Here is a 26,056-nt window from a genome sequence, read left to right on the forward strand (position 1 = left end):
GAAATAAAAAGAAATTAAAAGACTGGGTGTGGTGGTGAAATGACAGCTGTGTAGTGCTGAAAGGGAACATGGAGGGGGCTGGATGGGTGAGGACAGTGACTAACGAAGGTTGAGGCCAGGAGGGTTACGGGAACGTAGGATGTATTGCAGGGAACGTTCCCACCTGCGCAATTCAGAAAAGCTGGTGGTGGTGGGAAGGATCCATATGGCACAGGCTGTGAAGCAGTCATTGAGATTAGGGATATCATGTTTGGCAGCGTGTTCAGCAACAGGGTGGTCCACTTGTTTTTTGACCACAGTTTGTCGGTGGCCGTTAATGTGGACAGACAGCTTGTTGGTTGTCATGCCTACATAGAATGCAGCACAGAGGCTGCAGCTTAGCTTGTAAATCACATGACTGGTTTCACAGGTAGTTCTGCCTTTGATGGGATAGGTGATGTTAGTGACCAGATTGGAAGAGGTGGTGGTAGGAGGATGTATGGGACAGGTCTTACATCTAGGTCTATTACAGGGGTATGAGCCATGAGGTAAGGGATTGGGAGCAGGGGTTGTGTAAGGATGGACCAGTATATTGTGCAGGTTGGATGGACGGTGGAATACCACAGGAAGGGGGGTGAGAAGGATAGTGGGCAGGACATTTCTCATTTCAGGGCATGACGAGAGGTAATCAAAACCCTGGCAGAGAATGTAATTCAGTTGCTCCAGACCCGGATGGTACTGAGTTACCTCTGTGAGTGGACTGTGGGACTTTTGGAGGTGGTGGGAGACTGGAAAGGTAAGGCATGGGAGAGTGTTTTTGTACAAGAATGGGAGGATAATTACGTTCAGTGAAGGCTTCAGCGAGACCCTCGGTATATTTTGAGAGGGACTGCTTGCCACTGCAGATGCGACGACGTAACCATCTCTGAGGTGAAGATCAACATCTAGGAAGGTGGCTTGTTGGGTTGAGTACGACCCGGTGAAGCAAACGGGGGAGAAGTTGTTGAGGTTCTGAAACCTTCCTTCCCACCAACACCAGCTTTTCTGAATTGTGCAGGTGGGAACCTTCCCTGCAGTACATCCTACGTTCCCGTAACCCTACTGGCCTCAACCTTCATTAAGTCACTGTCCTCACCCATCCAGCCCCCTCCCTGTTCCCATTAAAGCACTACAAAGCAGTCATATCACTGCTACACCCAGTCTTTTTTATTTCTCTCCTTTCCGTTACTTACCCCCTCCCCCCTCCGCACCTTCTCTTCTGCCCTCCATAGAAACTGCAACATTTCACTGTCCGCCACTCCCACCATACTATCCCTCCCCCTCCCTGCCCAAGCCTCCTCCTTACCCCCAACCAGTTGCCACTCCCATCATGCACTGGTGCTGCTGTTCACAGTGTGGTTTCAGCTCTCAGACTGCAGACGTGTGTGTGTGTGTGTGTGTGTGTGTGTGTGTGTGTACTGCTGACAAAGGCCTTAATGGCTAAAAAATTTAATTGTGTGAATCTTTTAGTTGTGCCTATTGCGACTCAGCATCTCCGCTATATGGTGAGTAGCAACTTTCCTTCTCTGGTATTGTTACATTCCATGCTGGATTTTCCATTGTTTGAATATGAATGAATCAATAACATAATCTCACCATCTTTTTTGACAACGGTTCCTACATCTGGCAGTTGGGCATACACCACTTCCCCCAACGAATCCTAAAAATGTATGCTAACATTAATAACATAAAGAATGGTAGACACTCAAATGACAGCAATTTCCAATATCAAAATCAACTATGAAGCATAGCGGATTAACAAATTTTAAAACTAGGAGAGTTAGAATACTATTGCTAATTATTGGTTTTTAACATGTTTTGCAATGAATAGTAGTTGTTGTTGTGGTCTTCAGTCCTGAGACTGGTTTGGTGCAGCTCTCCATGCTACTCTATCCTGTGCAAGCTGCTTCATCTCCCAGTAACAACTGCAACCTAAATCCTTCTGAATCTACTTAGTGTATTCATCTCTTGGTCTCCCTCTACGATTTTTACCCTCCACGCTGCCCTCCAATACTAAATTGGTGATCCCTTGATGCCTCAGAACATGTCCTACCAACCGATCCCTTCTTCTAGTCAAGTTGTGTCACAAATTTCTCTTCTCCCCAATCCTATTCAATACCTCCTCATTAGTTATGTGATCTACCCATCTAATCTTCAGCATTCTTCTGTAGCACCACATTTCAAAAGCCTCTATTCTCTTCTTGTCCAAACTATTTATCGTCCATGTTTCACTTCCATACATGGCTACACTCCATGCAAATACTTTCAGAAACGACTTCCTGACATTTAAATCTATACTCGATGTTAACAAATTTCTCCTCTTCAGAAACGCTTTCCTTCCCATTGCCAGTCTACATTTTATATCCTCTCTACTTCGACCATCATCAGTTATTTTGCTCCCCAAATAGCAAAACTCCTTTACTACTTTAAGTGTCTCATTTCCTAATCTAATTCCCTCAGCATCACCCGACTTAATTCGACTATATTCCATTATCCTCGTTTTACTATTGTTGATGTTCATCTCATATCCTCCTTTCAAGACACTATCCATTCCGTTCAACTGCTCTTCCAAGTCCTTTGCTGTCTCTTGACAGAATTACAATGTCATCGGCAAACCTCAAAGTTTTTATTTCTTCTCCATGGACTTTAATACCTACTCCGAATTTTTCTTTTGTTTCCTTTACTGCTTGCTCAATATACAGATTGAATAACATCGGGGAGAGGCTACAACCCTGTCTCACTCCCTTCCCAACCACTGCTTCCCTTTCATGCCCCTCGACTCTTATAACTGCCATCTGGTTTCTGTACAAATTGTAAATAGCCTTTCGCTCCCTGTATTTTACCCCTGCCACCTTCAGAATTTGAAAGAGAGTATTCCAGTCATCATTGTCGAAAGCTTTCTCTAAGTCTACAAATGCTAGAAATGTAGGTTTGGCTTTCCTTAATCTAGCTTCTGAGATAAGTCGTAGGGTCAGTACTGCCTCACGTGTTCCTATATTTCTACGGAATCCAAACTGATCTTCCCCGAGGTCGGCTTCTACTAGTTTTTCCATTTGTCTGTAAAGAGTTTGCATTAATATTTTGCAGCTGTGACTTATTAAACTGATAGTTTGGTAATTTTCACATCTCTCCAACACCTGCTTTCTTTGGGATTGGAATTGTTATATTCTTCTTGAAGTATGAGGGTATTTTGCCCGTCTCATAGGACTCAGGTCTCTCAGTGCCCTGTCGAACTCTTCACACAGTATCATATCTCCCATTTCATCTTAATCTACATCCTCTTCCATTTCCATAATATTGTCCTCAAGTACATCGTCCTTGTATAGACCCTCTATATACTCCTTCCACCTTTCTGCTTTCCCTTCTTTGCTTAGAACTGGGTTTCCATCTGAGCTCTTGATATTCATACAAGTGGTTCTCTGTTCCCTAAAGGTCTCTTTAATTTTCCTGTAGGCAGTGTCTATCTTACCCCTGGTGAGACAAGCCTCTACATCCTTACATTTGTCCTCTAGCCATCCCTGCTTAGCCATTTTGCACTTCCTGTCCATCTCATTTTTGAGACGTTTGTATTCCTTTTTGCCTGCTTCATTTACTGCATTTTTATATTTTCTCCTTTCATCAATTAAGTTCAATATTTCTTCTGTTACCCAAGGATATCTACTAGCCCTTGTCTTTTTACCTACTTTATCCTCTGCTGCCTTCACTACTTCATCCCTCAAAGCTACCCATTCTTCTTCTACTGTATTTCTTTCCCCCATTCCTGTCAATTGTTCCCTTATGCTCTCCTTGAAACTCTGTACAACCTCTGGTTCTTTCAGTTGATCCAGGTCCCATCTCCTTAAATTCCCACCTTTTTGCAGTTTCTTCAGTTTTAATCTACAGTTCATAACCAATAGATTGTGGTCAGAGTCCACATCTGCCCCTGGAAACGTCTTACAATTTAAAACCTGGTTCCTAAACCTCTGTCTTACCATTATATAATCTATCTGAAACCTGTCAGTATCTCCAGGCTTCTTCCATGTATACAACCTTCTTTTATGATTCTTGAACCAAGTGTTAGCTATCATTAAGTTGTGCTCTGAGCAAAATTCTACCAGACGGCTTCCTCTTTCATTTCTTCCCCCCAATCCATATTCACCTACTACGTTTCCTTCTCTTCCTTTTCCTACTACCGAATTCCAGTCACCCATGACTATTAAATTTTCGTCTCCCTTCACTATCTGAATAATTTCTTTTATTTCATCATACATTTCTTCAATTTCTTCGTCATCTGCAGAGCTAGTTGGCATATAAACTTGTACTACTGTGGTAGGCGTGGGCTTCATGTCTATCTTGGCCACAATAATGCGTTCACTATGCTGTTCGTAGTAGCTTACCCGCACTCCTATTTTTTTATTCATTATTAAACCTGCTCCTGCATTCCCCCGTTTTGATTTTGTATTTATAACCCTGTATTCGCCTTACCAAAAGTCTTGTTCCTCCTGCCACCGAACTTCACTAATTCCCACTATATCTAACTTTAACCTATCCATTTCCCTTTTTAAATTTTCTAACCTACCTGCCCGATTAAGGGATCTGACATTCCACGCTCCGATCCGTAGAACGCCAGTTTTCTTTCTTCTGATAACGGCGTCCTCCTGAGTAGTCCCCGCCCGGAGATCCGAATGGGGGACTATTTTACCTCCGGAATATTTTACCCAAGAGGACGCCATCATCATTTAACCATACAGTAAAGCTGCATGCCCTTGGGAAAAATTATGGCTGTAGTTTCCCCTTGCTTTCAGCCGTTCACAGTACCAGCACAGCAAGGCTAGTGTTACAAGGCCAGATCAGTCAATCATCCAGACTGTTGCCCCTGCAACTACTGAAAAGGCTGCTGCCCCTCTTCAGGAACCACACATTTGTCTGGCCTCTCAACAGATACCCCTCCATTGTGGTTGCACCTAGGGTACGACTATCTGTATCGCTGAGGCACGCAAGCCTCCCCACCAACAGCAAGGTCCATGGTTCATGGGGGTAGGCAATGAATAGTGTATTCACATATGTAATTTTACATGCAATCAAAAATGTTCACATGTGTGTGAAATCTTATGGGACTTAACTGCTAAGGTCATCAGTCCCTAAGCTTACACAATACTTAACCCAAATTATCCTAAGGGCAAACACACCCACCTATGCCTGAGGGAGAACTCTAACCTCCGCCGGGATCAGCTGCACAGCCCATGACTGCAGCGCCTTAGACCACTTGGCTAACCCCGCACGACTACATGCAATCATGAAGTGTCAACACAACTATTCAGCAGCTCTAGGTAAGATTGCACTTCAGTTACTTAGAAAGTAACGCGCTGACTGCAAATTTCTTGACATCAGCTGCATCATGCACAGATATACAACCCAATAGCAGCATGTGAAACTTAATGCTGGACTGGGACTCAAACCATGATGTCCCACTTATTGCAAGTTCGAGTCCTCGACTTGCACAAATTTTCATGTATCACTAAAACCTAGTACAGTTGAAATCAAATGAATTCACAATCTTCTTTCAGACATGCTAAACAAAATATCTGCATGATGCTACCTCATGGATAGAATGCATTTTAGATTGTATCTAGCTGTTGTAAGTGCCATTCATCAGACTATTGAGAATTCTGGCATGGAGGAACTAATTTATTTTGTGCTCTGATGAAGTAAATATTTGTGATGTTAAGCATCTGTACTCTTACAGGTATGTCAAGTCTATTTAAACTTTATACAGCGTATAACTATACTTATTCAGTAATATTACAGCATAGAAAATTTTTAAATCCTAGCCCCTTTGCAGTAAAAAGCATGTCTAAAAATATATCAAATTGTATCACCACTTTTATTATATACTGCAGCAGCACATTTTAAAATAATGTTCACTGTACATATTTTACCAACTGATTTGATCTAATAATATTGTACTGCTACATGTGTAGCCAATGAAGGGGGCCTATTGATGGTTTTTATTGGAAGATTGAATTTCGCATGCTTAATTCTTGCATTTTATTTAACCTTGAAATGGAGCAGATGTCATATCTATAATTACAATTACAAATATTGTCTTACTGCACTGCACATGTTGCATCATTTTATTGAAACACCTACACATCAAAAAAAGTTTTCCATCACCCCAGTTCCCAGAACTCCTGAAGATAGACGTTGGCTGTCGATACTGTATCACAGACACAGTCCCTTTGACAGTTCAGAGATATCATTAACCCGCCCAAAGATGTAAACAACCATGCTTGAGCAGCGTCTATTAGACAGAGGGGGTCCCCACAGCCGATCAGTTCCAGTCATTCCACCAGGAAGGAGGTACACGGCTCGTGTTGTCCGCAGTTCAACAATGCCTAGGCGGTCAATACCGACGGGAGGCCCTAGCCACACGACATTTCCATTTCCATTGAAACACAATTATATGACACGTTATGCTAGTAATCATGTAATTAAAAAAAGACATTCCTCAGTTTTTCATCAAAATAAAAACTAGTTACTAGAGCCCCAGAGATGTAGTAAGAGTGAATTAGTAACTATAAATAATGCTGATGATAATATTATCAGATTGTAACTTGTCTTACAGCACTACAGTTTTTTCATGTAGCGGTACCAGTGAAATATGGTTTTTGGTCCCAAGAAGACATGGAGAGGGGTAGTGATGCTATTGGACATGCTCCCAAAGGACAAAGAAAAAGAAGCAGAGGAACATCATCTGCTTTTGCAATCACCGGTGGTCCTTACAAGATGTCCTCTTTGATACAGAATATGAGAGAATTGAAAGTCGGTCTAAGGAAACTAAACAGCGCATGATTAAGTGCCTCAGATGTGGTGTATGATTGCATACCTGATGAGCAAAAGTATGTGCAAAGAAAAAGGTGTTGTATCGTGATAGCTGCAAACCTGAATGAATAGTTAATGTTGAAACTTCAGTCTAAGTCCAAAAGTAGGCTAATATTTTAGATAATGAATATGTATTAAGGGCTCGGATTTCTTTCTTAATGTCTGAAAAATTAAAATAAATATTGCTGATACCAAATTTTGTATTTATTGCTATGAAAGAGAAAATTTTTTAGCGGTACAATTCATAATACCAATGATACAATTCAGAAGACCCGTTTATGAAATGTAATGCTTTGCACCTCTCCATTTACTGTGTTCTATCTTTTAAATTTCAGTAAATTTAGTTTCAAAACTTAAAGCATATGTGTCCAACAGAATTGGCTATACCTTGTCGACATTACATTTAGGTAATGTATATTAGATCTCGGTCCAATTAGAAAAATGCTCAAAGTGAAACATAAGAACAGATTACCTGTCCAAGATGTCCAGTACTGTCATGTTCCAAAAAACATTTAACACAGTGACCCCACAGCAGACTTAACAAATGTCATAGCACATAGAATGGGTTCCCAGATATGTGAGTGGCTTGATTACCTTTTTAATAGAACCCATTACACTGTCCTCAGTGGTGCCTGTACATCAGAGACAAGCGGAACAGCCTGAGTGCCTCAGGGAAGGGTCGAAGGATTGGACAAATATATCGTACTAGAACTGACATGTGATTACATTTTCACGCAATTTGGATGCATAGATCCTGAGAAATCAGTACCCAGAACAACCACCTCTGGCCGTAATAACGGCCTTGATACGCCTGGGCATTGAGCCAAACAGAGCTTGGATGGCGTGAACAGGTACAGCTGCCCATGCAGCTTCAACACGATACCGCAGGTCATCAAGAGTAGTGACTGGCGTATTGTGACAAGCCAGTTGCTCGGCCACCATTGACCAGATGTTTTCAATTGGTGAGAGATCTGGAGAATGTGCTGGCCAGGGCAGCAGTCGAACATTTTCTGTATCCAGAAAGGCCCGTACAGGACCTGCAACATGCAGTCGTGCATTATCCTGCTGAAATGTAGGGTTCCACAGGGATCGAACGAAGGGTAGAGCCACGGGTCATAACACATCTGAAATGTAACATCCACTGTTCAAAGTTCCGTCAGTGCGAACAAGAGGTGACAGAGATGTGTAACCAATGACACCCCATACCATCACGCCGGGTGATATGCCAGTATGGCGATGACGAATAAACGCTTCCAATGTGCGTTCACCGCAATGTCACCAAGCACGGATGCGACCATCACAATGCTGAAAACACAACCTGGATTCATCCGAAAAAATGACGACATGCCATTCGCGAACCCAGGTTCGTTGTTGAGTACACCATCGCAGGCACTCCTGTCTGCGATGCAGCGTCAAGGGTAACCGCAGCCATGGTCTCTGAGCTGATAGTCCATGCTGCTGCAAATGTCGTCTAACTGTTCGTGCAGATGGTGGTTGTCTTGCAAATGTCCCTATCTGTAGACTCAAGGATCGAGACATGGCTGCACGATCCGTTACAGCCATACAGATAAGATGCCTGCCATCTCGACTGCTAGTGATACGAGGCTGTTGGGATCCAGCATGGCGTTCCGTATTACCCTCCTGAATCCACTGATTCCATATTCTGCTAACAGTCATTGGATCTCGACCAACCCAAGCAGCAATGCCGCGATACGATAAACCACAATCGCGATAGGCTACAATCTGACCTTTATCAAAGTCGGAAACGTGATAGTACACATTTCTCCTCCTTACACAAGGCATCACAACAACATTTCGCCAGGCAACGCCGGTCAACTGCTGATTGTGTATGAGAAATCGTTTGGAAACTTTCCTCATGTCAGCACGTTGTAGGTGTCGCTACCGGCGCCAACCTTGTGTGAATGCTCTGAAAAGCTAATCATTTGCATATCATAGCATCTTCTTCTTGTCTGTTAAATTTTGCGTCTGTAGTACATCATCTTCGTGGTATAGCAATTTTAATGGCCAGTAGTGTGTGTGTGTGTGTGTGTGTGTGTGTGTGTGTGTGATGCAGTGGACAGAGTGAACAGCAATTTGCAACTGTTTGCTGGAGATACTGTAGTACATGGAAAAGTATCATCATTCAGCATCTGTAGAAGGATACAAGATGACATTTCCATTTGGTGTTATGAGTGGTGGTTTGGTCTAAATGTGGAAAAACTTAAGTTAATGCAGATGAGTAGGAAGAACAGAACTGCATTGTTCAAATACAGTATTAGAAGTTTGCTGCTTTACACAGTCATATCAATTAAGTATCTAGACATAATGGTGCAAAGAAATATGAAATGTCACGAGTATGTAAGGAAGGCAGTAGAAGAGGTCGACTTCGGTTTATTGGGAGAATTTTAGGACAGTCTAGCTCATCTATATACAACACTATGTACCCACTATGTCAAATTAAAGGCAAATATCAAAGCAACTCTCAGGTGTGCTGCTAGATTTATTACTGGTACATTCAATCAACACACGAGTATTACAGAGATGCTTCATGAACTCAAATGAAAAACTGTGAAGGGAAGACAATTCACAACACTACTGAGGAAACTTAGGCCTTTGCAGCCGACTATACAATGCATCTACAGCTACCAACGTAGAATTCACTTAAGGACCATGAGGACAAGATAAGAAAATTTATGACTCTTATGGAGGCATATAGACAGTCATTATTCCCCTGCACCAATTTTAAGTGGAAGAGGAAAGGAAATGACTAGTAGAGATACAACATAGCCTCCAGCAGACACTGTATGATGGCTTGCAGAGTATGACTGTTGATGTAAATGTTTATGTCCAAGAACGTGGGAGGGGAGGCAGTAACAGGGAAAAACTCCATTACTCCTACAAGCAGTGCGCTGCCAGATTCTACACATCCATAAGCGTCACTGAATTAAGTGCTCATTTAGAATATGGACAAAAACAAGACACACAGTATATCTCATCTTGACTGTCCATGACACTTCATTGGCAATATCTGTAAAACTTTCTTCGCAGTGATGTGTGTATTTTCCACAGCTGTAGATGTTCACATTTGTCATCTGCTGGTTCAGTCAGAGGTGACTGTGTAGACTCCTTGTTTGAATCTATGCCAACTGATTCTGTTATATTTTCAGTTTCCTCCACCATCAACGTCTCTCTCCTCCACAAGTATTCACAAACTTTTTTAATTATTATAAATAGTGCTTTTCGTTTCCTAAAGACACATCACTAAAACTAATGCCACAGCAATAAAATTAATCTGCCTGCATGGTCTAGCAGAGTTTTTGGCTGCTAATGTCAGGGTCCAGTCTAATTTCCAGTGATAACTTCAAGGTCTGGAAGGAGCATTCTCTTGACTTTTGAGACTGAGAAGTTGCTCGAGTATGGAATAGGGAAGGGAAGAACTGAGAAGTTAAACCAATATCAGTATTTTAGTTTTGGATAAATGGTATTTTTTGGTATTTGCTTGATTTCAGTTACAACAGGTTTTTTTTTTCATTTTTACTAAGAAGTGGGTAAAAAACTAGCATATCAATTTACCACTGCAGCAGTGTTAAAATATTTTATTGCTCTTGAATGTTCAGTTATTATAGAAAATGGGAAAAGCAATCAGTGTAGGTTTATAAAAACCTCAAAGTTACAAAATAGCAACAAACACATACTAGCACCATCAGAATTGGCAGAGCATTGCTAAGACATAAATGTATCTAGTGGCATGGCCTATTACACAACAGGCCTGCACATGCAGGAACACATGCCCACAGCTGGTCTATATGGTAGTTTTTTGCTGTCATCCTTGGATACTGGTAGTATTGCAGAATGACATCATTACTAATTTGGAAGTGCTTTACGAGAGTAATGAAGTGCGATGGTGTATTTGCTTTAAGTGATGAAAAATGAGAGGAAGCACATCATCATATAAGTAGAAAACATCCATAATGTTTCTTGGAAGACAAGGCAAATTTAAATGCTATACCTATACTGTATGTGCGAAACCCTGGTCTGATGTAAGAGAGGGCCTAAAGGCCATAATCTTATCACAGTTTAAAAAAATGCAGGGAAATCATTGACTTGTGACCTCCCACTCTCGCTGTGTCAGTATTCTACATCTACATCCACATTCCACAAGCCACTGATTGGTGCATGGCAGAGGGTACTTTGTACCACTACTAATCATTTCATTTCGTGTTCCACTAACAAATAGAGCAAGGGAGTAAAGACTGTCTATATGCCTCCATATGAGCCCTAATTTCTCTAAACTTCGTGGTCCTTGAGCGAAATGCAGGTTTGTGGCAGTAGAATCACTCTGCTGTCAATTACTTTTGAATGCATTACGGGAACAGCAATGATCAATGTCTTATAAATAATTACTATTAAAAACTGTCTTGATCACGATTTATTTAACAAGGTGACCGGTTTCGACCACTACTGTGGTCATCTTCAGGCCATTGAGTAGGAACCTCTTTCTGTTGGAGAATCATTGTGATTCTCCAACACAAAGAGGTTCCTACTCAATGGTCTGAAGATGACCACAGTAGTGGTCGAAACCGGTCACCATGTTAAATAAATCGTGATCAAGACTGTTTTTAATAGTAATTATTCTGCTGTCAGCTTAAATGTTGTTAATAGTATCCTTGAAAAGAATGTTGCCTTACCTCCAGGGATTCCCATTTGGGTTCCTGCAGCAAATCCATGATACTTGTGCACCATTCACAGCTACCAGTAACAGACCTAGCAGACCCTCTCTGAATTGCTTCCGTGTCTTACTCTCAACCAACCTGGTGCGGATCCCAAACATTTCAGCAATACTCCAGAATTACGTCGCACTAGTGTCCTATATGCAGTCTCTTTCACAGATGAATAAAACTTTCCAAAATTCTCCCAATAAAGTGAAGTTGACTATTTGCCTGACCTAACACAAGCACTAAATACTCATTTCATGTCATATTGCTTTCCAAGGTTACACTTAGATATTTAAGTAATGTGACTCTGTTAAGCAGCATACTAGAAATTTTGTATTTGAACATTACGCATTGGTTTTTCCAACTCATTTGCATTAATTGACATTTCTCTAAATTTACAGCTAGCTGCCATTCATCACACCAATTAGAAATCTTGTCTCAGTCATTGTATCCTCCTACAGTCTCTCAATGGCAACACTTTCCTGAACCACCACAGTGTCATCAGCAAATACCTGTAGATTGCTGCCTATCTTGTCCATCAGATCACTTAAGTATATAGAAAATAATATTAATAATAATAATAATAATAATAATAATAATAATAATAGTTCTATCACACTCCCCTCGGATACTTCTGATGATACCTTTGTCTGACCAACATTTGCTGTGGTGGATAACATATTGGGTTCTATCACTTAAGAAGTTTTCGAGCTGCTCACATACTCGCACCTTTGTTAACAGTCTGCAGTGGGGCACTGTGTCAAATGCTTTTCAGAAACCTAAAAATGTGGCATCTGCCAGTTGCCCTTCATCTGTAGATCACAATATATGATGTGACAAAAGGACAAGCTTTGTTTTGCACTAACAATGCTTTCTAAAATCGTGCTGATTCGTGGTCAGGAACTTTTCTTGTCTCACGGAAATTTATTATATTTGAACTGAGAATACATTCAAGACTTTTACAGAAAACTTATGTTAAGGACATAGGTTTAAATTTTTGGGTCCATTTTTACCCTTCTTATATACAGGAGTCACCAACAGTATTTTCCAATTGTTTGGGACTTTCCGCTGGGCAAGAGATTCACAACAAACATGAGATAAGTAAGGGCCAGTGCTGTAGAGTACTCTTTCTACAACCAAGCTGGGATTCCATCCAGATGTGGCAACTTATTTATTTTCAACTCTTTCAGTTGCTTCTCCGTGCCAAGGATGCCTATTACTACGTTGTCCATATGGGTGTCTGTGTGATGGTCAAAAAAAGTTATGACTGCGCGATCTCCTGCATTATTTCTTAAATACGAAACTTGAAACTTCAGCTTTTGTTTTACTATCCTTTACTGCCTCAACAGACTGGTCAACGAGTGATTGGATGGAAGATTTGGCAACATTAGCAATTTTACATAGAGCCAGAATTTTCTCTTGTTCTCGGCCAGATCTTTTTACAGATTCATAAATCTCCACTACCCTTAGCTTCCCAATATTTACACATTCTCTTTTGAACTAAGAGTGCAACAGCTTTTGCTTCCTCAGCATCTTCCAAATTTCACAGTTAAACTATGGTGGATCCTTTCTATCCCTAATCCACTTACTACACATGTACTTCCCCTCATACTGGAACTAAATTATGTCAATTCATTGTCCAAGTCAGTTGCTAACCACAGATCATCTGGTCTAACAAATTTTCTCCTAGCCTTCTTGACTGATTTATTAACTTCTATAACCATAGTTGCTAAGATAACATCATGATCACTTATCACTGTCTCAATACTGGTGCCGTCAATAAGGTCAGGCCTGTTTGTAGCTAGAAGGTCTAAAATATTCCCACTGAGTGTGGGCTGTCAAACTAGTTGCTCAAGTTACTAATCAGGGATGAATTATATAGTTTCACTTGAGTGCTTCAGTAGTTAGGTTTCTGAATCTCTGCGTATTAATCTAAATTACTAGACAGATCCTGCATTTTCGTCAGGGTCTACAGTAGAGTTGCACGGCACAAGCCGATAGTTCGTTTATCTGCATAGTTTAGTTTTCCACGGTCTTTAGTATGGACAGGGACTGCGATTGTTGTGTGCGGATGTGAGCCTATTAGGTGACACTTCGCTCTCAGCTTCAGGATGTGCTGGCTTCGGTTACACAGCTTGAGGCTGCAGTGGGTGGACACCACTGCTGTGGGCCAGCTGTGGAGATACAAAGGACATCCAGCACGTCCAAGTCCTCCGATCGGTCCTCACCGGAGGCCAGCCCACCCCTCACCCATGGTTGAGTGGGAGGTCACCACAGGGCATAGCAAGCGGAGAAAGACTTCCCAAGCTGCCGTACATAAGGCCTCCCCGGTTTGTCTGACAAGCAGGTTCCAGGTGCTGTCTGGGTCCGACAGTCACTGAGCCAGTGCTGTTCCTTATCTATATAAACAATTTGGGATACAATCGTAGCAGTCATCTTAGATTGTTTGCAGATGATGCTGTTGTTTATTAACTAATAAAGTCATCAGATGATCAAACCAAATCGCAAAATGATTTAGAAAAGATATCTGTATGGTGTGAAAATTGGCAATTGACCCCAAATAATGGAAAATGAAACGTCATCCACGAGTGCTAAAATGAATTCGTTTAACTTCGGTTACATGATAAATTCGTCAAATCAGAAGACCATAAATTCAAATAAATACCTAGGAATTACATTAACGAACAACTTAAATTTGATGGGGACACACAAAAAATTTTGTGGGGAAGGCTAACCAAAGGCTGCCTTCTACTGTTGCGACACTTAGAAAATGTAAAAGATCTACTAAGGAGACTGCCTACACTACACTTGTCCATCCTTTTTTAGAATACTGCTGCACGGTGTGGGGTCCTTACCAGATAGGACTGAGGGAGAACAGCAAAAAAGTCCAAAGAAGGGCTGCACATTTTGTACTATCATGAAATACAGGAGAGAGTGTCACTGAAATGATACAGGATTTGGGCAGGACATCATTAAAATAAAGGTGTTTTTCATTGCGACAGAATCTTCTCATGAAATTCCAATCATGAACTTTCTCCTCTGAATGCGAAAGTATTTTGTTGACACCGACCTACATAGGGAGAAACGATCACCATGATAAAATATGGGAAATTAGAGCTCGTACAGAAAGATATAGGTGTTCGTTCTTTCCGTGCGTTATACAAGATTGGAATGATAGAGAATTGTAAAGGAAGTTCGATGAACCCTCTGCCAGGCACTTAAATGTGATTTGCGGAGTATCCATGTAGATGTAGAAGACAGTTTTTAGAAAACTGTGCTGAAAATCACTTCGCAAGTCTGTCTGTCTGTCTGTATTCCCCCCCCCCCCCCCCCCCCCCCACACACACACACACAACGAATCCATAGATGTCCCAGTCTACACTCGATATGTTAAAGCCACCACCAACTAATGGTTTGGGTATTTATGTGCTACTGACCATAGATGTTCTTTGAATTACTAAAAAAACTGTCATGTCAGATTTGGGTGGCTGGTAAAAACATCCAACAATTACCTTTATTTCAAATACACCCGTTATATGTGACCAGATACCCTTACTGTCACACTCAAATACAATCTCAATAGAGAGAATATTTTTGTCAGCTGCAACAATCATCTCCCCCCCCCCCCCCCCCTCCTCCGTAGCATCTAATCTGTCTTCCCGAGATTCAGTCCATGACTTGGTAAATGTCAAAGCTTTCTACTTCAGGTTTCGCCAGTTCTTGGTCCTGAGAATACTTTGAGCGTAAGAACTTTCCTGCAGGAACTTTCCTGGAGAGCAGTAAATTCAGGAACTTCGTTACAAATACTTCAACAATTTACTGATAATATGTTGACAGACAAAGTGTCTTTACTCTGAGCACTGTCTAATTTTGCTGTCTGTGTACCGTCTGGCAAGTGTTCATGAGAGTACCTCAAACTACTACCTACCCTAAAAAAACCCTACGTGACTCCCCAAGTACTCTGCTACCTAAGCTGCTTCATTTGTGTAGTGCACCTTCATCTATTGGGAGGGGAGTCCTACAATTCCCCACCCAATAGTACAGGTCCTTCACCATCTTTGCTGGAGACAATGAGAGCAATTGCTGCCACAGCCTCAACCCCCATATCGATGGAGATTTCCCTCTCCTTCACCTGCATTAGAATTTTTCAATCATTGTTCACTTTATTATTGGAAATAATAGCCTTAAAAAACCTACCCTCAGTTACTTCAGGAACCAGTTTTTTGAGCAGTCTTAACAGTCAGGTTAAAAGAAAGTATATAACCAAAAACCAACTGTTTCAGCAATAACTGCTATCCCTAATATAGAAGCAGTGAAATTGACACACAAGTCACCTAAGCAATATTTGATATCAAAAGGCTTGCCAAATGCTATGTGACACACAATATTTATTTATTAGGAGCAAAACCATCTAGCAGGGATGGCTAGAAGACAAATGTAAGGATGTAGAGGCTTATCTCACTAGGGGTAAGATAGATACTGCCTACAGGAAAATTAAAGAGACCTTTGGAGAAAAGAGAACCACTTGTATGAATATCAACACATTCAGACTATTGATCTTATCCTTTCAAAGATTCCACACCAGTTCTATAGGATTTAGGACTGTATAGTATGGCAGAAATAGGAAAGGAACCATTTTCTTGCAAAATTTTGTCTGTGGAATGAACTTATTTAATGCCAAAAGTTTAGGTCTCCTTGGGTTTATATAATTTTTTCCTTTTTTTCTACATTTCTATATGATAAGTCCGACTTTTCCATTGCTGACATAGAGGAGAAGTGAACAGGAAATGAAACTCTGCATTCACACGAATGAATCACTAACCAACACTGCTGTTTGAGAATACTATTTGCATACTGTTACTTTACAACAACTATTCACAGTGTACTCGGAATGAATCCACAGTTCATCTAAAACTAATACCCACTTTAATTTCAAAACCCTTATTTTTCATAAAAATATCTAACGTAGTCTGCACTTTTTGCAAGTACCTTCTTTCGTCTGGACACGACGACTCATTTATTCTGGTTTCTTTTAATATCAGATCTCTTAGATGGAACATTATGGTATTGACAGGAATGGGGGAAAGAAATACAATAGAAGAAGAATGGGTAGCTCTGAGGGATGAAGTAGTGAAGGCAGCAGAGGATCGAGTAGGTAATAAGGCAAGGGCTAGTAGAGATCCTTGGATAACAGAAGAGATATTGAATTTAATTGATGAAAGGAGAAAATATAAAAATGCAGTAAATGAAGCAGGCAAAAAGGAATACAAACGTCTCAAAAATGAGATGGACAGGAAGTGCAAAATGGCTAAGCAGGGATGGCTAGAAGACAAACGTAAGGATGTAGAGGCTTATCTCACTAGCGGTAAGATAGATACTGCCTACAGGAAAATTAAAGAGACCTTTGGAGAGAAGAGAACCACTCGTATGAATATCAAGAGCTCAGATGGAAACCCAGTTCTAAGCAAAGAAGGTAAAGCAGAAAGGTGGAAGGAGTATATAGAGGGTCTATACATGGGCAATGTTCTCGAGGACAAGATTATGGAAATGGACGAGGATATAGATGAAATAGGAGATATGATACTGCGTGAAGAGTTTGACAGAGCACTGAAAGACCTGAGTCGAAACAAGGCCCCGGGAGTAGACAACATTCCATTAGAACTACTGACGGCCTTGGGAGAGTCAGTCCTGACAAAACTCTACCATCTGGTGAGTAAGATGTATGAGGCAGGTGAAATACCCTCATACTTCAAGAAGAATATAATAATTCCAATCCCAAAGAAAGCAGGCATTGAGAGATGTGAATATTACCAAACTATCAGTTTAATAAGTCACAGCTGCGAAATATTAACGCAAACTCTTTACAGACAAATGGAAAAACTGGTAGAAGCCGACCTCAGGGAAGATCATTTTGGATTCCATAGAAATGTAGGAACACGTGAGGCAATACTGACCCTACGACTTATCTTAGAAGATAGATTAAGGACAGGCAAACCTACGTTTCTAGCATTTGTAGACTTAGAAAAAGCTTTTGACAATGTTGACTGGAATACTCTCTTTCAAATTCTGAAGGTGGCAGGGGTAAAATATAGGGAGCCAAAGGCTATTTACAATTTGTACAGAAACCAGATGGCAGTTATAAGAGTCGAGGGACATGAAAGGCATGAAAGGGAAGCAGTGATTGGGAAGGGAGTGAGACAGGGTTGTAGCCTCTCCCCGATGTTATTCAATCTGTATATTGAGCAAGCAGTAAAGGAAACAAAAGAAAAATTTGGTGTAGGTATTAAAATACACGGAGAAGAAATAAAAACTTTGAGGTTCATCGATGACATTGTAATTCTGTCAGAGACAGCAACGGACTTGGAAGAGCAGTTGAACGGAATGGACAGTGTCTTGAAAGGGGGATATAAGATGAACATCAACAAAAGCAAAACGAGGATAATGGAATGTAGTCGAATTAAGTCGGGTGATGCCGAGGGAATTAGATTAGGAAACGAGACACTTAAAGTAGTAAAGAAGTTTTGCTATTTAGGGAGCAAAATAACTGATGATGGTCGAAGTAGAGAGGATATAAAATGTAGACTGGCAATGGCAAGGAAAGCCTTTCTGAAGAAGAGAAATTTGTTAACATCGAGTATAGATTTAAGTGTCAGGAAGTCGTTTCTGAAAGTATTTGTATGGAGTGTAGCCATGTATGGAAGTGAAACATGGATGATAAATAGTTTGGACAAGAAGAGAATAGAAGCTTTTGAAATGTGGTGCTACAGAAGAATGCTGAAGATTAGATGGGTAGACCACATAACTAATGAGGAGGTATTGAATAGAATTGGGGAGAAGAGGAGTTCGTGGCACAACCTGACAAGAAGAAGGGACCAGTTGATAGGACATGTTCTGATGCATCAATGGATCACAAATTTAGCATTGGAGGGCAGCGTGGAGGGTAAAAATCGTAGAGGGAGACCAAGGGATGAATACACTAAGCAGATTCAGAAGGATGTAGGTTGCAGTAAGTACTGGGAGATGAAACTTGCACAGGATAGGGAGAGCTGCATCAAACCAGTCTCAGGACTGAAGACCACAACAACACAGATGGAACACTTTCTTCCTCAGAGTATCTTTGCTAGCTTGAAATTCCAATTTTGTGCAACAAAAGCTCTGAAGTTTTTGCAAAGATGGTATTTCCTTGTATTGTTCATAATACTGCAGAAATTACTGTCTACTATCACATTTCTCTATATCAAATATTTATTGTGTGTCTTTTACTTATTCTGCTCTGGGGCAGATATCTGAATCCAGCTCCACTCAGCATCATGTTCTTCCTCCTGTAATTTGCACAACACTGACTTAACTTTTGCTTGTTAACACTTGCTTTCACATTCCATTGCATTTTGTTAGCAACATCACACCCTTCTCATTCTTATTTGATGTTGACATCAAGTTCTTACAGCTTCCCATGAAGGCATTTTCTGTGATCACTTCTCACACTCACACTGCAAGAGAACAATGTGCGCTCTTCTGAACTGAAACGTGACTGTACCTCCTCACATGACCAAGTTTATTTTCCCAATGGTGGATAAACACTGCCTTGCCAAGTGACATCAATCTTCATTTAGATTTCCTCCACACACAGCTGTTACTGCAGCCACTTCACTGGATCAAAATACTGGTTTGTAATTTATTTTCACATGTTTTCTTAACTGAAATGAATAAACAGATGCAAACGGGGAAAACTTTTGACAGCCTAACTTCTGTTTAAAAGAAGTTATACACTAACAAGTTTCCTAAGGATAAGACAAAAAGCAAGGAGCGATTTTGTTGTTCTTTTTATAAATCTGACAGTTACTTTATCAATATAAGGCTCTTATAAACACTATTACTATCATATTTATAAAATCCTCTACATGAAAATTTGCAAGGCATGAATTTTTCCGATCAAAATTTTCTACACTAAAGGACACACAATTCAGCAAAGATAAAACCTCCTTCATCACATGCTAATTTTCATATTTAGAATGTGAGTAGTGAATGAACATCTTTCACCTGTGCGTGGTCTGAAATTCCAACTGTGCCCACTTTTCCATCATACAATATCCATTCGTGTTTTGCACTGAACCTCAGATCTGCAAGGGGAAAAAAAAAAAATCACATTTAACAAGTTATTCAAGCTAAAGGTAATAAGCTCTTCTCTGTCTCATGTTTCCACACAAAAGCAAGAAACAGGCAGCACCTCTGCCATCACATCAATTACATATTGTACAAAGCGAGAATACAAATGAAAGTGTACTTAAACCTACAAAGAAAACACATTAAGAGCAAGCTAAATATGAACACTATGATATATTATGAATTTTTAGTGTTTTCATGTCCTTGAACATTTCTATGCTGTAGTTTTTTTTAATGACACTGTATGGCAGTTACGGAAAATTTTTGGGCAGTTGTTTCTAATTCAAAACAGACGATTGCCTACACTATTCAGTATTGTTCAATACAAATATTACTCATTTTGAGTATAATTATGATGTCCCAGTATGTTGCGTCCATGATAATTGTTTTGCTATTACTGGAAGGAAAACAAGAAAACCAGACTCAAAAACAGATTTCTTTCTTTTCTGTAATCACTGTGCATTTCAGAACATTGGTTTCTTTATCTGCCTATACACAAACATACACTTGTGCAGTGATTGTTTCTGTTTATCTGCTTTCTTATCAAACATATATTCACTCAGCTTCATTTAATATTGCTACTTTCTGTATTGGCCCTATCTACTGATTATTGTTTGTTACATATTTTGCTACTTTAATATTTTGGACAGTTTTATTACCAATATACCTGCCATAGTAACAGCTCTTTGTGAAAGCTTTACATTTCTGTATTCTTTCTTTGTCAGTTAATCTTTTCTCTATTCACACATTACAGGTGCTTTCTTGTATTTGCAGTCTTACTTCACCTGACCTCCCTCTGTCCCTTCATTTTCTTCTGCACTTTCAGTTCTTAGTGCTGGATTCTCTGACAAACTCATGTTGCAGCCTACAAACTAACCCTGATTGTCCACAAGAAATACAGATAACCCAGTCTTAAACTTGCATACCATGTAAATAAAAAATTTGGGTCACGAGGATCTATTTAATCATACTACGGTCCTGCCAATAATTTAATATATCGGCCTCATACCTAACTAGTAAACCTTTGTTATTTTTACAACTTTCTTAAGCTTCTCCCACCACTAACATTACACAAAAACTTCCTAATACTATCACCACACTGAATTCCTCCTGCAACATATCGCCATTATATTGTTGATGTAACTGCCTCATCTCTAAGTTTCTGTCAATGCAATTACGACTCCTATCTCACATCCCCTCATGGACGTTACTTACCTCCCATCTGATCATAAACGCTTTGGTCTTCACTCTTCAATTAACTTTTCATTTCTTCTTACACACAACCTCCAACTCTCCATGTTTTAATATTTAGAATGCACACTTACTTCTTTTCTACTCAACAGCATTTATCAGCAGCCAAAACCCAATAAGGAAACCACTTTAAATTCAAAGACCAAGAATTCATGAGAGAGAATTTTTCCATTCCGCATGGGTCGTCACACTAGCAGCTTGAGACAGTTTTCGGTAAATGTGTTCAGAACTACTTCAGATGAATGACTGCCCATACATCTGCAAGACTATAGTCACTTCCAACTAATATTGCATGACCAAGGTATTTCCATTCTACTGATTATATCTCTTTGAATGATTCTACGATAGTTACAACTGAATCAATTGGACATTATAAAAATTCAATGATTACATGACCTGAAGGTAATTACTCACCAGTCATTCTGTATCTTTGCACTTTTATAGTTTTGTCATGTGTGATTGTTTTTTTTATAAAAACTGTATTAAATAATATAAAAAATCTCCAATAAATACTTCGCTACATATTATGTACTTATATCCTTCATCAACTATGAAAAAAATTAATAGAGGACACAACAATAAATCAGAATCTTAGATCATATTCTCAAACAGAATGATATCCTCCACACCAAACAGTGTGGATTTTGAGAACACAGGTCATGTGAAACAATTCACACTTTTCTCACGACATTCTGAAAGCCATGGATAAGGGCAGTCAGACAGATGCATATTTCTTGATTTCTGAAAAGCATTTGACTCAGTACAACACTCATGCTTATTATTAAAAGTATGATCGTATGGGATATTAGACAAAATCTGTGACTGGATTGAAGATTTTCTGGTGGAGCGAACACAGCATGTTATATTGCATGGAGAGTCATCGACAGATATAGAAGACATGCCCTGTCTGCTCCCAAAGAACTATAGCTAGGCATTCTATAATATTCAGTGCCTTCTGGGTTCTGGCTCATGTCTCTTAGGTGCGGTGACTACCCCTTTGGAATAAAAAATGAGGCTCAGAAACCACACTGAGGCTATAAAATAGATAATGATGTCCAACCATCTTTACAGCCCACTCTTCTAACTACCGCACTGTAAGTTGCAACTTAAGAGTTGCTGTTGTGACACTGGAGGAGGAGGAGGAGGAGGAGGAGGAGGACACAGCAAAATCATCCACAAATAAGAATCACTGTACGGGGCTCTATGTGGTAGATGTTATACTGTTTATGGCTGTGGCAAAGATGGTAACAAAACACTACCCTGAGGAACACCATTCTCCTGCTCAATGATCTGACAATGTGTCACCAACTCAGTACCTAAAAAAACCACTGAGGCAGGAAAGACTGTATCAAGATGGGGAGGTGGCCATGAAAGCTGCTGTGCGAGAATACTGTGTTTCCAAGTACTATCGTACACTTTACTGATATCAAAGAAAATGCCGATACAGTGATGTTTACATAGGAAAGCCTGCTGAATAGCTGCATCTCATAGGATCAGGTTGTCGACAGCAGACCAAAATATCCGGAATCCACACAGAGATACTATGGAGTTGCCTGGTCTCTAATAACCAGATCAGATGACAGTTAACAATTTGATCCAAGGTTTTTGCTACAAAGCTCATTAAAGCAATACTTGGGTAACTACTGGTACACCTGTAGTACTTGAGGAGAGAGATCAAAAATAGTCTTTCTGCGTGACTTGAGGAAGTGACCTGTCTGCCATATCAAATTAAAACAGTCAACAAGGTTTTCCTTTGACACTGCTGACAAATGTCTCAGCATGCAGTACCAGATATGGAGTGCAGTATCTTTAGTCTCAGACAGTGTCAATTCCCGCTACCATAAGCAGAAAGATAGTTGTAAGACAATTATTGGATCTGAAATTCAACTTGCCCATCTCTACAGTTGCAGGGTAGTAGCAAAACACTGGATCCTGGCTGCTATTGGCAGTAGTTTCTGCAAAATGCTCTGTCAGCACCTGTGCAATGTCTCTGAGTGTTGTTTACCAGAAATCATCCTGGTGGTTTCCCATACTTCTGTAGAACAAGAGCAGTTGATGGAGTCCAGGAATGCTTGCCACGACCTTTTCTTGCTCTCCTTACTTACATGACAAGTCTCGGCTCTTGCGACCTGAAATGTAGTGAGGTTCTCTGCTGTTGGGCAGTACTTAAGCAGTTGAAGAGTTGCATGTCTGACCCAGGTTACTGAGTGGTACTCATCTGTGCACCAAGGAACAGGTTGCCTCTTAAGGTGACCTGCAGACTTTGAGATGGATATGTCACTGGCATGATAGATAACTCATGTAATGTGGTCCACCTATCCTGGACACACTCATGGTATTCAAACACAGCCACCTGGCAGAACAACATCCAGTTAACCTTGCTGACCATCGATTTTTGTGGCTGCTTTTCAGGGAATGCTCCACCCACTAGGTGGATGCAGAGTGGGAATGAAGGTAATCAATGACTTCCCATTGAAAAGTGTCTGTGAGGGCTGAAGAGCGGAAAGAGAGATCAATGGCTGAGAATGACCCAGTAGCTGCAGCATAGAAATGCATCGGTAGTATCTGTGTTGAGGATGCACAGCTCGTGAGATGTCATAAGGCCCTCCAAAACTTGACCCTGAGAGCAAGTAAAGGTAAGACCCACAAGACATGACGGGCATTGAAATCTCACAGTAGGAGAAACTGTTGCGGGAGTTGTCCCATAAGATCTGTGAGAGCCTCTGAGTCTAATGCATCTTGTGGAGATAGATACAGTGAGCCAATAGTGATCCTCTGACATACATGAATTTCAATGGAAACTGCATGCAGTGTCAGTAGCCAGGGTAGAGCTAAAGGAATGGTGTGCATTATTGACAAACACAGCAACCCACACTTGGCTTGGTCCCCAATCAGGTCATCCTTTCAGTGAAGGGTCTAGCCCCGTAGCACAGGGGCAGCAGTGCTTTAAAATGTGTTTCTTGTAAACACAGGTACAGGGGGCATTCCAATGTTAGCTGCTTCAGTTCCTCCATGTGTCCTGAACCCATAAATGTATCACTGTAATATGGGAGCCATCTGTCACACGGGCTGCACTTTCAACTTGTCCTCCTGCCGGGAAGGCGAGCCTGTAATGGGTGAGATTCAGTCTTGGGGCAATATGATTGCCCCAGTCCGATATCAAACTCAATTACAGTTTACTTCTCGACTCCATTTGTGGTGGATGCTTAATCTTTAATCGCCAGAGGTAGGCTTCGGAGCCACAATCACAGTGATAGTGGCAGCATTAGACGGAATATTTGGAGAAGGGAGCTCCGCAATGTTAGCTACCACAGCCTTGCCTGACGTTGGTTATGAAATAACTGCAGCAGCATGAGTGCACTGGATATTGCAGGTACTTATGCTCACACTAGTAACCCCCATTTGTGTAGCAGCATCTCCCTTCTGAGCTGGCTGTTTAAGATCACACACAAAGGAAGTAGCAAACTTTGGGGCTGCATGGTGCTGTAGATTTTTTGCCTCACCATATGACATATGCTTAGTTGTTTTGATCTCCTGTATCTTACTTTCTTCGAGGAAGACACTGCGGTCTCTACTCCAGACAGGGTGATTCCCAGAGTAGTTCACACATTTTGGGGGGATATGAACAACCAACACCTTCATGGGAGATCTTACCACATTTGTCACGTGTGGCTTATCCCTTAAAACTCAAGGTGGTGTCCACAAAGCATTGGCATATAAAACAGCGCATTTGGTTGGAAAATAAGGCTGCATGCTGAGGTGAAGGAAACTAGCCTTAACGTGCTCCGAGTTTGCCAGTGCTGAAAATCGCTATCCAAGGATAACATTTGCCTTCCCATAAACAAAGACACCACTTTACAGTTTGACAAAAAGGGCACAAGAGCCTGACTGTATATGACATATTTGCTTTCAATGGAAATAAAAAAAGATCTGCTAAGTCAACTTCTGACTCTGAACTTAAAACCAACAGAAGTAACAACTGCCTAAGTCATAACCAACAACCAGGTATTTACAAATGTAATAAAGAGGAGCAATGAAGAGGTCAATATTAAAAGATTTGGTGACCATACAACTTAAAGCCTTTAACAAATTCAGTTGAACTGAATGCTCATGAGCATATTTCACATTATTATGTAACAAATGAAGTGAGAAGCTACAGTGATCAGAACATAAATTTATCTGTACACTGCCTTGCTAAGAAGGTATGGGAAGAAGTTTTGAACAATACCAGTGAATAATTAATGGATTATCCTACTATTCACAGTTATGCTTCCCTATCAAAAGAAGGAAATTATTGAGGAAGAACTGGAGGAGTAGCCAGTTTACACTAGGGATTCATAAGTCCCCAAAGAAGGAAGGATTACATTATGAAATACCAAAGCAGACAAAAGCATACCTCATAACAAATATCCCACACAAAATGGTCAGTGTGGGATACTGCTACAGGGAAAAAAGAAAAAAACACTCACAGAAAACCAAAACTTGATTTTGGTCAAATATGCAGAGGAAATAATGAACCTTTACAAAGTAAAAAATAAATTTAATACCTCTTTCAAAGATGTAGCTGGAAATCGTGTGAAATTGGTTGTAGCAAATGATACAGAAGAACAAGCACGAAACAATATCAACAAAAGTATACTTTTTTCATAACCAAGAAAAGAAAGAAGTTTTCAAGGTCTGCCACTTAACAAAATTCCTGAGCCTATGTTAAAGAAATGTGCAGCAGAAATAGCTGAAACCCTTCCTGATTTTGTAGCTGTTCTATGTCTTTAGGACTATGTGCCAAAATACTGAACAAAAACTATGCTTTAATTTCGTCTATGTGGCTGCTACTTCGATGGAAGATGTGTTGTTGTTGTCGGCGGCGGCTTCTTCTTCTTCTTCAGTCCAGAGACTGGTTTGATGCAGCTCTCCATGTTACTCTATCCTGTGCTAGCTGCTTCATCTCCGAGCAACTACTGCAACCTACATCCTCCTGAATATGCTTAGTGTATTCATCCCTTGGTTTGCCTCTATGATTTTTATCCTCCGCACTTCCCTCCAATACT

At 40.5% G+C, this 26,056-nt stretch overlaps 1 protein-coding gene across 1 annotated transcript in view; it reads right to left on the reverse strand.

The window, feature by feature from the left end:
- LOC126481159 (glycine cleavage system H protein, mitochondrial) overlaps positions 1-26,056 on the reverse strand; it is an 83,988-nt gene that overhangs the window by 45,299 nt on the left and 12,633 nt on the right. Inside the window, exons 2-3 of the mRNA XM_050104728.1 lie at positions 19,635-19,714; positions 1,615-1,678 (exon numbers count right to left, since the gene is read on the reverse strand). Of these exons, the coding sequence (XP_049960685.1) occupies positions 1,615-1,678; positions 19,635-19,714 (144 nt within the window). The remainder of the gene's footprint in view (positions 1-1,614; positions 1,679-19,634; positions 19,715-26,056) is intronic.

Source organism: Schistocerca serialis, chromosome 5 (assembly GCF_023864345.2).
Source record: "Schistocerca serialis cubense isolate TAMUIC-IGC-003099 chromosome 5, iqSchSeri2.2, whole genome shotgun sequence".
Classification (NCBI taxonomy): Eukaryota; Metazoa; Arthropoda; class Insecta; order Orthoptera; family Acrididae; genus Schistocerca; species Schistocerca serialis.